At 48.6% G+C, this 12,674-nt stretch overlaps 1 protein-coding gene across 1 annotated transcript in view; it reads left to right on the plus strand.

Annotated features, from left to right (window-relative positions):
* HHAT (hedgehog acyltransferase) overlaps window positions 1–12,674 on the plus strand; it is a 366,627-nt gene that overhangs the window by 14,929 nt on the left and 339,024 nt on the right. Inside the window, 1 exon segment of the mRNA XM_040430369.1 lies at window positions 76–143. Within this exon segment, the coding sequence (XP_040286303.1) occupies window positions 76–143 (68 nt within the window).

Genomic DNA, 12,674 nt, shown 5'->3' on the forward strand with positions numbered 1-12,674 from the left:
GATTATCTATCACTTTTCTTCAATGTCTGTCATTTTCGCTCTTTGATGGAACCGGTCTGTTTCTCTTTTCTGCAGATCAGGAAGAGATTATTGAGCAAGAAGTCGGTCTGGAAAGAGATACTTCGATTTTGGGTTTAAAAAAGGTAACTTGTGGGACCGCGATGACACACGGCATGTGGTTTTTGTCCCCCTGAAGGTTGCAGGTTACTAAGTTTTATTGGTTCCGCTAATGACATTAAGGTGGCGGCACGGTCCAGGAGAGCTCATTAGGCGGGTTACATGTCAGCCGCGCTGTTCTCAGTAATCAGCTTCCAGGCTGAAGACAGAAGACAGAACTAAAGCCGAAGCTGTCATCACGTATTACTGAGCACAGCGCAATCCAACACTACCGAAGAGTAATTTACCGCTATATTACCGGCTGTACCTGGCCTTGCTATAAAGTGGCCGTAAAGTATTTCCATCTGGGACATTGATGGCGTATCACGTCAGATAGGTGCAGATCCCACCTCTGGGACCTGCTCCTATCTCCTGAACAAGGCCCTGAAAGCAGGGGTGCACCTCCCCTTCCCTTCAGCCCATGGCCCTTCGGCTGCCCGCCCTTTTGCCCCTACCTGGTGCTGCCTGAGGCGATCGCCTCACCTGGCCTCATTGGTGGTGCACCCCTGCCTGAAAGTGAGGGGAGAGAAGCTGCGCATGTGCTATGGGAGTTCAGTGAATGGAGAGGTGGCCGCGCTTGCACAGCTTGCTCTCTATTCAGTGCTGTGGGACTTCTGAATGTAAGCGAGCGCACTCACCCAGCTAATTTTGGAAGTTCTATAGCAGTGAATGGAGAGCAAGCAGCGAATGCGCACCTGCTCTCCCTTTTTTCTTTAGGGGTGGGACCCGCACCTGTCTGACATTGTTAGCATATCCTAGTGGTATTCCACCAGTGTACCAGATGGGAATACACCTTTAACTCTTTCATGACCAGGCCCGAAAAAGACCTGAATGTCCAGGCAACTTTTTGTGATTTTGTGCACGTGGTGGTTTAGTGACCGTAGCTTTTTTATTTGTTTTATTTTGTATTTTATTTTTTACTTGACACTTTTTATTAGAATGTTTTTATTTTTTATTTTTTTAGGTTTAATCTGGAGGAAAACCGCTAATTATTATTAAAAAGTAATTTTTTTAAATTAAATCTTTTTATTTCTTAAATATTAAAACTGATACAAAAATTAATTATTACAATGGGTTCCCTATTTTGTGACAATCGTTTTCATATATAACATGTGTAGGCGTGAGAGAACGGGGCGACTATGGTGACGGTTTCTGTTAGCGACTGCATTTAAAATAATATTTTTTTTACTTAGATATTAATTTCTTTTTGGCACATAATATGTCCCCCAGGAGGTCATTAAATGACCTCTGGAGGACACTGACTTTATTTTTTCACTATTTCCACAGTAACTGGGGCATCCACACAAGCCCCAGTTACAGGGGAAAACAGTCCCCTGTGGGGGCATCACACACAGTCAGAGCTGATCAGGGTCTCCTTAGACCCTGCAGCGCTGCTCCTGCCCCAGGCACCCCCAGTGGTTACGTGACCGCCAGGACTAACAGAGGAAGCGGCTCTACCGCTTCCTGCTTCCTCCACCACGTGCTTGTACAGCGCTCTCCTGCCGGCACAGGAGAAGGCAGAAGCAGTAATAAATCACTCCTGTCTTCTCCTCAGGGTCCCTGCTGTGTCTGTCAGCCGGGACCTGACCTGCTCCTGCTAGATTGCAGGAGCTTTAATCCCAGCGCTGATCAGCGCTGGGATTAAAGCGCTGCCTGCACGTGTATATAATGTGGATACAAAAAGTCTACACACCCCTGTTAAAATGTCAGGTTTCTGTGCTGTAAAAAAATGAGACAAAGATAAATCATTTCAGAACTTTTTCCACCTTTAATGTGACCTATAAACTGTACAACTCAATTGAAAAACAAACTGAAATCTTTTAGGTAGAGGGAAGAAAACAAAAAAAACTAAAATAATGTAGTTGCATAAGTGTGCACACCCTCTTATAACTGGGGATGTAGCTGTGTTCAGAATTAAGCAATCACATTCACAATCCTGTAAAATAGGAGTCAGCATACACCGGCCATCATGTAAAGTGCCTCTAAATAACCCCAAATAAAGTTCAGCTGCTCTAGTTGGTCTTTCCTGAAAGTTTCTTAGTCGCATCTCACAGCAAAAGCCATGGTCCACAGAGAGCTTCCAAAGCATCAGAGGGATCTCATTGTTAGAAGGTATCAGTCAGGAGAAGGGTACAAAAGAATTTCCAAGGCATTAGATATACCACGGAACACAGTGAAGACAGTCATCATCAAGTGGAGAAAATATGGCACAACAGTGACATTACCAAGAACTGGACGTCCCTCCAAAAATTATGAAAAGACGAGAAGAAAACTGGTCTGGGAGGCTACCAAGAGGCCTCCAGCAACATTAAAGGAGCTGCAGGAATATCTGGCAAGTACTGGCTGTGTGGTACATGTGACAACAATCTCCCGTATTCTTCATATGTCTGGGCTATGGGGTAGAGTGGCAAGACGAAGCCAGGCTACATTTTGCAAAAACACATCTGAAGTCTCCCAAAAGCATGTGCGGAAAGGTGTTATGGTCTGATGAAACCAAGGTTGAACTTTTTGGCCATATTTCCAAAAGATATGTTTGGCGCAAAAACAACACTGCACATCACCAAAAGAGCACTATACCCACAGTGAAGCATGGTGGTGGCAGCATCATGCCGAGGGGCTGTTTTTCTTCAGCTGGAACTAGGGCCTTAGTTAAGCTAGAGGGAATTATGAACAGTTCCAAATACCAGTCAATATTGGCACAAAACCTTCAGGCTTCTGCTAGAAAGCTGAACATGAAGAGGAACTTCATCTTTCCGCATGACAACGACCCAAAGCATACATCCAAATCAACTAAGGAATGGCTTCACCAGAAGAAGATTAAAGTTTTGGAATGGCCCAGCCAGAGCCCAGACCTGAATCCGATTGAAAATCTGTGGGGTGATCTGAAGAGGGCTGTGCCCAGGAGATGCCCTCGCAATCTGACAGATTTGGAGTGTTTTTGCAAAGAAGAGTGGGCAAATCTTGCCAAGTCATAATGTGCCATGCTGATAGACTCATACCCAAAAGACTCATACCCAAAAGACTGTGCTGTAATAAAATCAAAAGGTGCTTCAACAAAGTATTAGTTTAAGGGTGTGCAAGATTTAAGTTTGTTTTTCAATTGAGTTGTACAGTTTATAGGTCACATTAAAGGTGGAAAAAGTTATGAAATTATTTATCTTTGTCTCATTTTTTTACATCACAGAAACCTGACATTTTAACCTCTTCAGGGCACATAACGTACCGGTACGGCATGTTGTCCTGGTACTTAAGTACACATGACGTACCGGTACGTCATGTATACTTCCGATCACCGCCGCCTGGCGGGCGGTGATCAGAACCCGGTGCCTGCTCAAATCATTGAGCAGGCACCTTGGCTAAATGTGCCGGGGGGTCCTGTGACCCCCCCCATGTCGGCGATCGCAGCAATCCGCAGGTCAATTCAGACCTGCGGTTTCGGAAGTTTGTGATCCCCGCGGTCAGAAACTTCAAATAACCTTTATTTTAATGTTTAACCCCCCCCTGCTGCCCTCTTTGTTATCTGCCATCGGGGGTGGGGGGGGGGGAGTGCGGGCGGAGCTTGGGAGGGCGGGCAGGCATGCGATCATCCGCCCACCCCCTCTCTCAGGATAGCCGAGCGGTTTGCAGAGTGTCAGCACATTGCTGACACTCTGCTTGAAACGCCTGACATCTGTGCTGGCACAGATGGCAGGCGTTTAACCCCTTCCATGCCGCGGTCCGTAGGGACCGCTGTATGGAAGAGGTTAAGAGGGAGGGAGCTCCCTCCCTCTCCCATCGGGGGCTGCTGTGCCTTTTCAGCCCCCGATGGGAGAGGGAGGGGGCCCCCCTCCCTCCCCATCACCCACCGCTCTGCTGTGGCAGCGAGTGGTGGTTACCATGGCAACCGGACGCCTTCACAGGCGTCCGGCTTTCCATGGTACTGATCAGAGGCTGTCCATGGTACTGATTAGACTTCTGCTAAAGGCAGAAGTCTTATCAGACTTTGTAAAGTGAAAATACAGTACAGTACACTATATAGTGTACTGTATTATACAGACATCAGACCCACTGGATCTTCAAGAACCAAGTGGGTCTGGGTCAAAAAAATGTAAAAAAAAAAAAGTGAAAAAAAAATGTAAAAATCAAAAAACACATTTATCACTGATTAAAAATGAAAAAAATAAAATTCGCTACACATGTTTGATATCACCGCGTCCGTAACGACCGGATCTATAAAACGGTTATGTTACTTTACCCGCACAGTGAACGCCATAAAAAAAAAAAATTATTGCCCACCTCACTTCCCAAAAAAGGTAATAAAAGTGATAAAAAAAAATCGTCAAAATAGTACCAATCAAACCGTCACCTCATCCCGCAAAAAATTAGACCCTACCTAAGATAATCGCCCAAAAACTGAAAAAACTATAGCTCTCAGAATATGGAGACACTAAAACATGATTTTTTTTGTTTCAAAAATGAAAAAATTGTGTAATAAAAAATAATAATTGTATACATATTAGGTATCGCCGCATCCGTGACAACCTGCTCTATAAAAATATTACATGATCTAACCTGTCAGATGAATGTTGTAAATAACAAAAAATAAAAACGGTGCCAAAACAACTATTTCTTGTTACCTTGCCTCACAAAAAGTGTAATATAGAGCAACCAAAAATCATATGTACCCTAAACTAGTACCAACAAAACTGCCACCCTATCCCGTAGTTTCTAAAATGGGGTCACTTTTTTGGAGTTTCTACTCTAGGGGTGCATCAGGGGGGCTTCAAATGTGACATGGTGTCAAAAAACCGGTCCAGCAAAATCTGCCTTCCAAAACCGTATGGCATTCCTTTCCTTCTGCGCCCTGCCGAGCCATAAATATTGAGTTTTGTTTGGCTGTTAACCCTTGCTTTGTAACTGGAAAAAAATTATTAAAATGGAAAATCTGCCAAAAAAGTGAAATTTTGAAATTGTATCTCTATTTTCCATTAATTCTTGTAGAACACCTAAAGGGTTAACAAAGTTTGTAAAATCAGTTTTGAATACCTTGAGGGGTGTAGTTTCTTAGGTGGGGTCACTTTTATGCAGTTTCTACTCTAGGGGTGCATCAGGGGGGCTTCAAATGGGACATGGTGTAAATAAACCAGTCCAGCAAAATCTGCCTTCCAAAAACCATACGGCGCACCTTTCCCTCTACGCCCTACTGTGTGCCCGTACAGTAGTTTACGGCCATATATGGGGTGTTTCTGCAAACTACAGAATCGGGGCAATAAATATAGCATTTTGTTTGGCTGTTAACCCTTGCTTTGTTACTGGAAAAAATGGATTAAAATGGAAAATTTTGCCTAAAAATCTAAATTCTGAAATGTTATCACTATTTGCCATTAACTCTTGTGGAACACCTAAAGGGTTAACAACATTTGTAAAATCAGTTTTGAATACCTTGAGGGGTGTAGTTTATAGAATGGGGTCATTTTTAGGTGGTTTCTATTATGTAAACCTCACAAAGTGACTTCAGACCTGAACTGGTCTCTAAAAAGTGGATTTTTGAGATTTGCTTCTAAACTTCTAAGCCTTGTAACATCCCCCAAAAATAAAATATCATTCCCAAATTGATCCAAACATGAAGTAGACATATGGGGAATGTAAAGTAATAACTATTTTATAGGTATTACTACAGTCCTGATCAAAAGTTTAAGACCACTTTAAAAATGGCAAAAAATCATATTTAGCATGGCTGGATCTTAACAAGGTTCCAAGTAAAGCGTCAACATGCAACAAGAAGAAATGAGAGTGAGACTAAACATTTTTTGAGCATTCAATTTAATGAAAATAACGATTAAACTGAAACAGGCTGTTTTTCAGCTGATCAAAATTTTAAAACCACATGCCTTTAAAAGGCCAAATCTGTGCAAAGATGTGGATTCATTGTCATTTTCTGTCAGGTAGTCACACGTTGTGATGGCAAAGGCACAAAAACTCTCCCTTTTTGAACGTGGTCGGGTTGTTGAACTGCATAAGCAGGGTCTCTCACAGCGCGCCATCGCTGCTGAGGTGGGACGCAGTAAGACAGTCATTTGGAATTTCTTAAATGATCCTGAGGGTTATGGAACAAAAAAGTCAAGTGGAAGACCCAAAAAAATGTCATCAGCACTTAGACGGAGGATCCAGTTGGCTGTCCGTCAAGACACTGGACGATCCTCAACCCAAATTAAGGCCCTTACTGGTGCTGACTGCAGGCCCATAACCATCAGACGGCATCTGAGACTGAAGGGCTTCAAAAACAAAAAACGTCTTCAAAGACCTCGTCTCCTTGAACGCCACAGAACTGCTCGTTTGGACTTTGCAAGAGAGCACCAAACATGGGACATTCAAAGGTGGAAGAAAGTTTTATTCTCTGATGAGAAGAAATTTAACCTTGGTCTTGATGGTTTCCAACGTTACTGGCATGACAAGCAGATCCCGCCTGAGATGTTTTCTACGCGCCACAGTGGAGGGGGCGCCATAATGGTCTGGGGTGCTTTTTCCTTCAGTGGAACAATGGAGCTTCAGGAAGTGCAGGGGCGTCAAACGGCCGCTGGCTATGTCCAGATGTTGCAGAGAGCGTTCCTCATGGCTGAGAGCCCTCTTCTGTGTGGTAACGACTGGGTTTTTCAACAGGACAACGCTACAGTACACAATGTCCGCAGGACAAGGGACTGTGACACGGTTCTTTAGGGCTTACCTGTGGATCTGGGAGGGCCGGCTGGTTGAGAGGGAGGAGGGTTTTCCTTCTTGTTCCCTGCATTCTGGCGGTGGGCGCCATTTTTGGAGCCGGGGGTCTGCCTTTTGTCATAGTTCCCGCGTGCAATTTTTTACTGCGATTTTTTTCGCGCGATCTGTGACGTGACTAGGGGGCGGAGCCTATCGCGTCAGCTCTCTACGCTTGAATGCTACTCCAGCTCCTCACAGGTCACGGTAGGACAGATAGTGTTCCGCAAAGCTGTGGGAGACCCTGACTCCGGGATTGCCGCCATCATGCCAAGACCTGGGGCCCCCCAAAAAATCTAAAGCGACACCTCAGGTCCCACTGGGATCCTGTAGGGTCTGCTGCTTGCCACTATCGGTTACAGGCTCCTGTGACTCTTGCCTTGTCCCCGGGACAGGATCATCCACCTCCTCCTCCCCCTCCACCAAACCAGCCCAGTCCCTCCTCCGCCCCTTCGGAGCCCGCTGAGCCCTCCTGGGCCTCTGCCATAGCTAGTGCGGCCGCGGACTTGGCCCAAGTCTTGCGCGTGGCCATAGCCTTTATGGAACACATGGCGGCCACTGATCCACCGCCTGTGGTGCCTGTGGTTAGCACCGCTCCACATCCCGATGCCCCCCACAGAGGACGCTCGACCGTTAAGAGGCAGCGTACACAGCAGCATCCCTCCTCGGATGACTCTGCTTCCCCCCCTCGCCTGGAGGCTTGTTCAGCCTCTCCCTCTCGCAGGGATTACAGGTCTGAAGGGGAAAGGTCCGGCTCGGATGTGGACACAGAGCCGGAACCCTCACCTAAGCTCTCCACCATGGTGGCAGACTTGGTCACGGCAGCACGTGACACCTTTGACATCCAGGGGGAACCTCCTTCTACTAGTAGTCAGGAATTCCCCCTCTTCCATTCCAGAAAACCGGAGGCAGTCACATTCCCCATTCATGGCGTGTTCGCCAAGGTCCTTTCTAAGGCTTGGGAACGCCCTAATCACCGTTTTTCTGCTACGAGGCGTATGGATACTCTTTATCCTTTCCCGACAGATAACGTGCAGCAGTGGTCTTCTCCTCCTAAGGTCGACCCGCCGGTGGCCAGATTGGCTAAGAATACTGCAATACCAGTCCTGGACGGGACCTCCCTATAGGACTCCGTTGACAGGCGTTTGGACTCTCTTTCCAAAGCCAGATTCTCTCTGGCGGGCACAGGTCTGCGGCCCGAGTTCGCCTCGGCCTGGGTAGCCAGGGCGCTTTCGGTGTGGTTGCAGCGCCATCATCAGGACCTCGCGGAGCAGGATGCCTCTGCAGACCCCCTAAACTTCATCCTCCAGATGTCCCAGGCGACAACATTCCTCTGTGAGGCCTCATTGGACGTCAGCACTCTCTTTGCGCGGATTTCGGCCCTCTCGGTCACGCAGCGCAGGGAGGTCTGGTTGAAGGTCTGGGACGCCGACGCTTCCTCCAAGCGCTCCCTCACTAACCTCCCCTTTGCGGGCTCCAGGCTCTTCGGTGGTAAGCTGGATGAGATTATCTCTGACGCTACGGGGGGCAAGAGTACACACCTGCCCCAAGCGCGCCTTCAGAGCTCGCCCCTCTGGCTCTAAAAACCAGTCCTTTCGGCGCTTCTCTTCCTCCAGGTCTGCGACAGCCCCCTCTTCCGGCGGCTCTCAGGACTCCCGCAAGAAGCCTTCCTTTAAGCCTCAACCTTCCTGGCGCCCGCGGGCACAGTTCCAGGGGAGTTCGGCCCGCCCCGCGGTTCCCAAGCAGTCCTCCGCCTGAATGGGGCGCGCGGTGGGGGGCCATCTGCTCTCCTTTCAGCATGTCTGGAGGGCTCACGTTCAAGACGCCTGAGCCCTGAAAATTGTAACTCCCGGTTACAAGATAGAATTAGTTTCCAGACCTCCGGAACGTTTCTTTCCTCAAAAGAAAGAGGGATCAGTGCGTCCGGTCCTGGACCTGAAGCTGTTAAACAAGTCCCTGCGGGTGCGGGGGGAGTTCCTCGCGTCGGTGGACATCCGGGACGCCTATCTGCATGTCCCTATCGCAGAATCTCACCACAGGTTCCTGCGCTTCGCCATTGGCGACCGTCATTATCAGTTCGTCGCCCTTCCCTTTGGGCTGGCGACAGCCCCGCGGGTATTCACAAAGATCTTGGCGCCGATCATGGCGCTTCTCCGTACCAGGGACGTATCTCTGCTGCCCTACCTGGTCGACATTCTGATAAAGGTTCCCTCTCGTCCCCAGGCCGAAGACAGCGTCAGGATCACTGTTCAGACTCTGCAACAGTTCGGCTGGCTGATCAACTTCCTGAAGTCCTCTCTCCAACCTTCCCAGAGGGTGACCTTCCTGGGGATGATTATGGACACTACTGCAGCCCGGGTATTCCTCCTGGATTGCAAGTTCTCACGGATACGGGAGTCGGTGTCTCGCCTTCCCCGTGTCTCTCCATACGGGAGTGCATGCAGGTTCTGAGGCTTATTGTGGCCTCCTTCGAGGCAGTCCCCTTTGCCCAGTTTCACACTCGGCCTCTGCAGCAGGCGATCCTGTCTTTCTGGGACAGGACATCGAAGGGTCTGGACTCTCGGATCCGCATTTCTCCTCGGGTTCGCATGAACCTCCCGTGGTGGCTGTCCCCTCAGAATCTGACTTCAGGGAAATCCTTCCTCCCAATCTCCTGGACAGTCGTCACCACCGATACCAGTCTCCTGGGTTGGTGCGGTGTTCTCCGGGCTCGGATGGTTCAGGGGGTGTGGTCAGAAGTGGAAGCCCGCCTTCCGATCAACATATTGGAGCTCAGAGCAATTTTCCTCTCTCTGTCTCATTGGACCCCCCTCCTAACGGGTCTCCCGGTAAGGATCCAGTCGGACAATGCCACAGCCGTGGCCTAGGCCTACATCAGTCATCAAGGCGCAACCCGCAGCCTGTTGGTGATGCAGGAGGTGAAGAGGATCCTCCAGTGGGCGGAGGCTCACGTTCCAATATTGTCTGCAGTGTACATCCCAGGGGTCGAGGACTGGACGGCGGACTTTCTCAGCCGCAACAAGGTGGATCCGGGAGAGTGGTCTCTGCATCCGGACGTATTCGAGGACGTCTGTCGCGGTTGGGGCCGTCCGGACGTGGACTTGATGGCGTCCAGGCTCAACAACGAGGTTCCCACGTTCCTGGCCCGAGCTCGGGATCCGGAGCCGTACGGGGTGGACGCTCTGGTGTCTCCGTGGCAAGACTTCACACTCCTCTATGTCTTCCCACCACTGCCTCTACCCCCAAAGGTTCTTCGCAGGGCCGCGGCAGAAGGAATTCCGACCATCCTCATCGCTCCCGATTGGCCTAGTTCTCGGAGGTCACTCGGATGCTGGCGGACGTTCCGTGGCCTCTTCCTCTCAGGGAGGACCTGCTGTCTCAAGGACCTCTCTTCCAGAATTTACAACCACTTTGTTTAACGGCGTGGCTGTTGGGACCACCATCTTGAAGAAGAGGGGCTTCTCGGACTCTGTCGTGAAGACCATGATCAAAGCCAGGAAACCAGCTTCCTCCTGGATATACTATCGTACCTGGAAGGCCTTTCTTGCCTTTTGTGAGAAGATAGGCGTTTTTCCCCTTCATTTCTCCCCTTTCTCCAGTCGGGTCTTGAGATGGGAATGTCCCTGAGCTCTCTGAAGGGTCAGGTCTCCGCTCTGGCCATTTTCTTTCAGCGCTCTCTGGCTCTGCTAGGTCTGCTGAGGACCTTCCTGCAGGGGGTGGCGCATTTGGTCCCTCCGTATGTCCCTCCTCTGCCCCCCTGGGATCTGAACCTGGTTCTGTCTTCTCTCCAGGCGGCTTCTTTTGAGCCCCTGAGGAATATTTCCCTGAGCTTTCTCACCTGGAAGGTGGTCTTTTTGGTGGCCATCACCTCTATCAGGAGGGTATCGGAGCTGGCCGCCCTTTCCTCTAAAGAGCCCTTTTTGGTCTTCCACAAGGACAAGGTGGTACTGCGCCCTGTCCCTTCCTTTTTGCCCAAGGTGGTTTCCGCCTTCCACCCTAATGAGGACATAGTCCTGCCATTCTTTTGCCCCGCCCGGCAAACCCCAAGGGGCGCGCTCTCCATTCTCTGGAGGTTGTCCGTGCTTTAGGGTGTACCTGTCGGTTACTGCCCCATTTCGCCACTCGGACTCCCTTTTTTGTGGTTCCCGAGGGGCCTCTTAAGGGTCTGGCGGCCTCGAAGGTCACTGTGGCTCGGTGGATTCGGTCGACTATTGCCATGGCCTATCGGTCCCGGGGTAGGGTTCCCCAGCGGGGGTTACCGCGCACTCCACAAGGGCGGTGGGGGCCTCCTGGGCTAGGCGCAATCGAGCCTCTACATCACAACTTTGTAAGGCGGCCACCTGGTCGTCCTTACATACCTTTACAAAGTTCTACCAGCTGCACTCTTTGGCGTCGGCTGATGCTGCCCTAGGGCGCAAGGTATTGTAGGCTGTGGTTCCCGTTTAACCGTTGGACGTTTTCCCTCTGGAGGTGCTGGTCTTCCCACCCCATGGACTGCTCTAGGACGTCCCATGGTCTGTGTCCCCCAATGGAATGGGCGAGAAAAGGAGATTTTTTTTGTGAAACTCACCTGTAAAATCTTTTTCTTGTCTTTTCCATTGGGGGACACAGCTCCCACCCATTCTTGTCTGTTGCAGGAGGGGTTGGTTCTATTCTAGTGGGACCTTATGGTTCACGGCCCGATGGCGGTGTTCCTTGGTTCTGCTTTTCTTTGTTAATATTTGGTTTCTGATCTCCTACTGCTTTTGCACGCACTAAGGTCCTCCTGTTGGAGCATGGGGGTATAGCCAGTGGAGGAGGAGCTGTTTTTTATTATTTGCATAGTGTCTCCTCCTAGTAATGGCCTAAGCTATACCCATGGTCTGTGTCCCCCAATGGAAAAGACAAGAAAAAGATTTTACTGGTGATTTTCACAAAAAATCTCCTTTTTGGCCCATCCTGCGTGTTCCCCTGATCTAAATCCAATTGAGAACCTTTGGGGATGGATGGCAAGGGAAGTTTACAAAAATAATGGACAACAGTTCCAGACAGTAGTTGGCCTTCGTGCGGCCGTCTTCACCACTTGGAGAAATGTTCCCACTCATCTCATGGAAAAGCTTGCATCAAGCATGCCGAAACAAATTTTTGAAGTGATAAACAATAACGGCGGAGCTACTCATTACTGAGTTCATGTTTGGAAGTTGGATTTCTGTTTTGGGGGGGGTTTAGTGTTTTTTTGGAGGTGTGGTCCTAAACTTTTGATCAGCTGAAAAACAGCCTGTTTCAGTTTATCCGTTGTTTTCATTAAATTGAATGCTCAAAAAATGTTTAGTCTCACTCCTATTTCTTCTTGTTGCATGTTGAAGCTCTACTTGGAACCTTGTTAAGATCCAGCCATGCTAAATAGGATTTTTTGCCATTTTTCAAGTGGTCTTAAACTTTTGATCAGGACTGTATGTATTATAAAAATAGAGAAATTGAAACTTGGAAATTTGCAATTTTTTTTACAAATTTTTGGTAAATTTGGTATTTTTTTTTATAAATAAAAATGAATTTTTTTTGCTTCATTTTACCAGTGTCATGAAGTACAATATGTTTCGAAAAAACAATCTCAGAATGGCCTGGATAAGTCAAAGTGTTTTAAAGTTATCACCACATAAAGTGATACTGGTCAGATTTGCAAAAAATGGCCTGGTCCTTAAGGTGAAATAAGGCTGTGTCCTTAAGGAGTTAACAGGGGTGTGTAGACTTTTTATATCCACTGTACATGCTATCTGCACGGGGCATGTGCAGATAGGACGTATATACAC

The sequence above is a fragment of the Bufo bufo genome, chromosome 4, assembly GCF_905171765.1.
Source record: "Bufo bufo chromosome 4, aBufBuf1.1, whole genome shotgun sequence".
NCBI lineage: Eukaryota > Metazoa > Chordata > Amphibia > Anura > Bufonidae > Bufo > Bufo bufo.